At 59.8% G+C, this 4,775-nt stretch overlaps 1 protein-coding gene across 1 annotated transcript in view; it reads left to right on the top strand.

The window, feature by feature from the left end:
• Positions 1-4,370, top strand: part of ZC3H4 (zinc finger CCCH-type containing 4) — a 14,711-nt gene extending 10,341 nt beyond the window's left edge. Inside the window, 1 exon segment of the mRNA XM_015407118.1 lies at positions 2,058-4,370. Within this exon segment, the coding sequence (XP_015262604.1) occupies positions 2,058-3,538 (1,481 nt within the window). The 3' untranslated portion in view covers positions 3,539-4,370.
• Positions 4,371-4,775: the final 405 nt, after the last annotated feature.

Raw genomic sequence — 4,775 nt, 5'->3', positions numbered from 1 at the left:
GGCACAAGGAAGGGGCTGAAGCAGTGCATTTCCATGCTAGGGATTGTGGGGGGGGGGGCTGAGAATAAATAAAAGAGCCAGCGGGGTCTTGATGCCCGTGCGTGGATCTGCAGTGTGGCCCCCTGTGGAATACTGTGCGTGCCCACCAGGGTCTGGTGGCGGATCTATTGACTTATTTATTTATTTAATCTATAACCCCGCCCTCCTCGCCGAGGCAGGCTCAGGGTGGCTTATACACATAAAATAATACATAAGTAACAGGTTAAGATCCACACAAGATCATCTGGAAACAGTCCAATTAAAACAATTCAATATCAGTAGGTGCTAGCGAAGACTAATTAAATACTTTAGGCATCGGAGTGCTGTGGAGGAAGCACCAAGCAGGCAGCCCAACAGAGTAAAGTGTTGGATCATCTCCTCCCTGAGGGAAGCTGAAGAGTTTGGGGCTTTTGAATTTAGAAAGAAGGAGGACATAAGAACACGAGAGAAGCCCCTCCAGCCCCACACTCTCTGTCTGCCACACAGGGGCCAGAAACACCATCAGGTGCCGTCAGGAGGTCCGGCAGTGGGGCCAGGAGGACACTAGAGGCCCTCCCACTGTTGGGGTCTGGGAGAAAATGGGGTGGAGAAAGTGGATAGTAAGAACTTTTCTCCCTCCCCCATCGCGGCAGTGCTCAGGTGCACCCAGTGAAACTGGTGGGTGGTGGGGCTTCAGGAAGGACCCCTTCGCACAAGGCATAGTCAACTCCCAGAATTCACTGCCGCAAGACGTCGCGGTGGATGCTAGTTTAAAAGAGGGCCAATAAGCCCATTCCTGAAGGACACACCCATCCGTGTGACGGCTGTCCTTAAGGACTGACTTGGGACCTCCTTGGCTCAGCGAGAGAGTGAGAGAGAGAGCGGGCCTCTAGATGGCAGTTGCTGGGTGGCCAGGCCCCTGCCTTGCAGGCTTGTTGGACACGAGGGCCCCCTTTCCTCCTGACTGAGCAGGGTTTGACTTTGGATTTTCCGTTCTTGGCTCGGCTGCCTCCCTGTGCTCTGTGCTCACTCTGGGGTCTGTGCCCGGAGTGTTTGTGGTGGTGACTTTTCTTGCGCTCTAGCTGCCTTTCATCTGACTGGCGATGACCCTGTCGCCTGCCGTTCCTGCGGACTAAGGGTCCGCTCACTGAGGGTGGTGAGCGAACGTGTCAGCCCACCCCCACCCCCTGCGGCGTTCTGCTTACGGGAAGCTGGGCGTCTGGGAGAAGGCGCGGCTAGAGTCACTCCCGTTGGGGAGTCAGAACTAGCTCCTGATTGGCCTCTGGAAGACGCTGCCCTTTCCCTCCTCCTGCGGCACAGAACTGGGACAGGCTGGCTTAGATCCTGCCATTTTCTAATGAAGACTTAGTCGTTTCTCAGAACGCTGTTACTTGCCTTAAGGTCCTAGAAATGGGAAGAGTGCACATGGAACTCTGTCTCCTAGGAACCTTCTGACAGATGTCATGCTGTTTGTGGCAAACAGCGTTGTCTGCGTGAGCCAGTTTGGTGTGGTGGTTAAGAGCAGCAGACTCTAATCTGGGAGAGCCAGGTTTCATTCCCCACTCCTCCACATGCAGGCAACTGGGTGACCTTGGGCCAGTCACAAGTTCTCTCAGAACTGTTCTCTCAAGAGCAGTTTCTCTCAGAGCTCTCTCAGCCCCACCTACCTCACAGGGGGCCTGTTCTGGAGAGAGGAAGGGGATTGTAAGCCACTCTGAGACTCCCGAGTGAAGGGTGGGGCATAAATCCTCCTCAATCTTCTTTGTGGTCTCTGTGCATCACACCCTTGGGATAGTCTGCGCCTGCGCTGACCCTATTCGGTATTGTTAGCAAGCCAAAGGGATTTTCGCGCCCACTCCTAGGTCACGTGCTGGGCTCCACTGCGCGTGACCAAGGAGAGGGGCACGCAGATCGCGCAAGTTCTTTTCTGACCGCCACGCTGGTAGGACGCCTTTTTTTTGCGTGTGTGTGTGCATGTGCGGGGGTGGTGATCAGTACAGGCTTATCCTTAACAGTCGTTGCCCTTCCCTTCCGTTCAGGCGATCCTGGCAACTGGTACTCCAGCGATGAGGACGACGGCAGCAGCAGTGTCAGCTCCATCCTGAAGACACTGCGGCAGCAAAGTTCCAGCAGGCCCCATGAAGACACGCCGGGCGGCCCAGGCCTCGCCCCAGCCAGGAGCGACCCTCGCCTCCAGAAGAGCCAGGTGCCGGCAGGGGGCCGACCGGCTGACCCTCGCCTCCTGCGTGACCCCAGGCTCTCTCGGGGCTTGGAAACGACCGTTCCCTCTGGCGCTGGGGACACGGGGCCCAGTGACCCGAGACTGGCCCGGCACACGGCTTCGTCCGCCCCGAAGTCGGAAGCTCTGCACGCCAGCCCCACCGCCGGCCAGAAGGCGGTCACGACCCCGGAGGAGGAGGAAGGGGAGCGGGAGATCAGAGACAAGCCGGTCACCATCCCGCTGGACCCCCTGCCCAACCACACCCAGAGGGACCCTCGCTGCCAGCTGCAGCAGTTCAGCCACATCAAGAAGGACGTTGTCCTGATGGTGCCCCACTTTGCCCGCACGGTCCTTTGGAGTCCCGAGGACCTGATCCCGTTGCCTGTCCCGAAGCAGGAGCTCGTTCCTGTCCCGGCCGCCCTCCAGTCCTTGCCTGCCCTCGATCCGCGCCTGAACCGCCCGCAGAGCAGCAGTCTCTCCGACCCCAGGCAGCGGGCCGCGGCCCCAGCTGAAGCCCCGGCCAGCTCCGGCTCCGGCCTCCCGGACTTTGAGCTGCTCTCCAGGATACTGAAGACAGTCAACGCGGCCGGGAGCCCAGGACAGAGCGAGAAGCCCAGCGACCCCCGGATGCGGAAGGCCCCCGCCGACCCCAGGCTGCAGAAGGCCCCCGCTGAGCCCAGCACCCCGGCAGCAGCGCCCTCCAAGCCGGCCGACGCCAGCGCCCCGGCAGCCGGCCCCGTGGCCAGCTCTGAGGCGGCCCCCGGCATCGCTCCTTACGCCCCTCGGCTGCTGACGGCGGGAGGCTTGAGCAGGGGCAGCGGCCAGAGCAGCGTCCTGAGTGGGATAAGCCTCTACGACCCCCGGGCTCCGGGCTCCTCCGGCGGCAAGGCCACAGAGCCAGCTGGCGAGGGGAGCCCTGCCACCCGGGGCCCAGAGGGCAGCAAAAGCGGCCGAGGCAAGGAGCCCTTGTTTGTGCGTCGGTCAGCCCTGGATCAGCCCGAACCGGAGAAGCCCAGCACTGAACCTGCCACCGACCGGTACAACAGCTACAATCGGCCGCGGCCCAAGACAGCCGCCCCCGTGGCCGCCACGCCCACCCCGGAGACTGTCACGCAGCCTGGCGTTCACAACCTCCCCGTGCCCCCCGTCTACGGCATGGTGAAGCAAGCCGCCAAGTCTGGAGCAGGCAGCCCGTTTGCTGGGAACAGCCCCGCCCAGGAGGGGGAGCCGCAGGACGCTGGCTCTCTCAAGGATGTGTTCAAGGGCTTCGACCCCACGGCCTCCCCGTTCTGCCAGTAGTATTAAAAGACTCGCGCATCGTGCCGCCGCCTCGGACCAAGGGAAGCAGGCAGTGTTCATGATCTTTTTCTATTCCATTCATGCTCCCCTTTACCCCCCTCCCTTGTCTAGAAGCCCTTCAGGTTCTGCCTATTCCTGTCAGCAGTAATCTTCAAACTCTGCGGTGTAGAGAAGTGATCAGAGTACCTTGAGAGTAGTAGTAGTACCGGGCAGTGTTGTCTGATGCCCTGAGAGCGCCTTCTCAGTTCTATTTGAGGTCCACCTGAAATCATCCAGTGTCTTCAAATCTCTCTTGGGAAATTGGGCCAGCCTCCTTTTTGCACAGTGGGAGATCCCCCAAATCCATCGGAACCCCCCCCCCCAAAAAAATTCCCCGTTTCCCCTCTTTATGTATTGTCTGTGGGGCGGAGAGGAGACCGAAGAAAGAAACCCAGTTCCTGCCTGCCGCTCAGTGGGCGGAAGCAGACAAGCCGCGTGTCGCTCAGTAGAAGATAACCTGTGTTCATTTCTCAGCTATAACAAAATACATGTATCATAGCCTTTAAAGGAAAAATGGAGAAGTAACCATGTGGGATTATTTTTGTAAGTAATTGTGTTGGGTCTTGTTTTTCTGCCGTCTCCGGGAGGTCCCGGGGATTGCGACCCCCGCCTGGGCCCGGACAGGGTGCTCTGTGTCCGGAGGGGGGGTGGGGGTGGGCAGTGGCCCCTTTACAAAAGCAAAGCATTCTACCAAAAAAAAAAAAAGCATTTGTAGTATTGAAATTAAATTATTCCTGTCCCTCTGGTTTTACTTGTGTGTATTCTCCGCGCTTCCCCCTCCTCCCCCTCCTCCTCCTCCTCCTCACCGCAGGGGTGGTGGTGGCCCGGGCTGTGCTTGACGGATGACCTCTGGGGCAGGGGGCGTCGTCGTCACGGGCTGTTTCTGCAGAGGAGTCGGGTGAGCGGCGCAGCGCCTGCCCACTGAGTTGGCCTTGGGTGAGGGCGCAGGAGGCCGGACCCGTCTCGGGACTGGCCGTTCTGCCGGCGGAAGTGTGGCTGGAGGTAGAGTGGCAAGAGAGGCGCTGCCTGAAAGCAGCCCGGGGGTCAGAGGCAGAAGTGGGCATGAGAGGGAGAAGCAGCTCTCTGGGCAGCTGCTCTGGGACTGTGTCGTCCTTGTGTCCCCCCCCCCCACGCACACGGAGCCAGCATAGCCCATCCGTCAGGAGGATCCGGTCTCAGGAGGAGGAAGCCCGCGGCC

The sequence above is a fragment of the Gekko japonicus genome, unplaced genomic scaffold (genome assembly GCF_001447785.1).
Source record: "Gekko japonicus isolate JY-2015 unplaced genomic scaffold, Gekko_japonicus_V1.1 scaffold3305, whole genome shotgun sequence".
Lineage (NCBI taxonomy): Eukaryota > Metazoa > Chordata > Lepidosauria > Squamata > Gekkonidae > Gekko > Gekko japonicus.
This window is presented reverse-complemented; position numbering and strand designations above follow the sequence as displayed.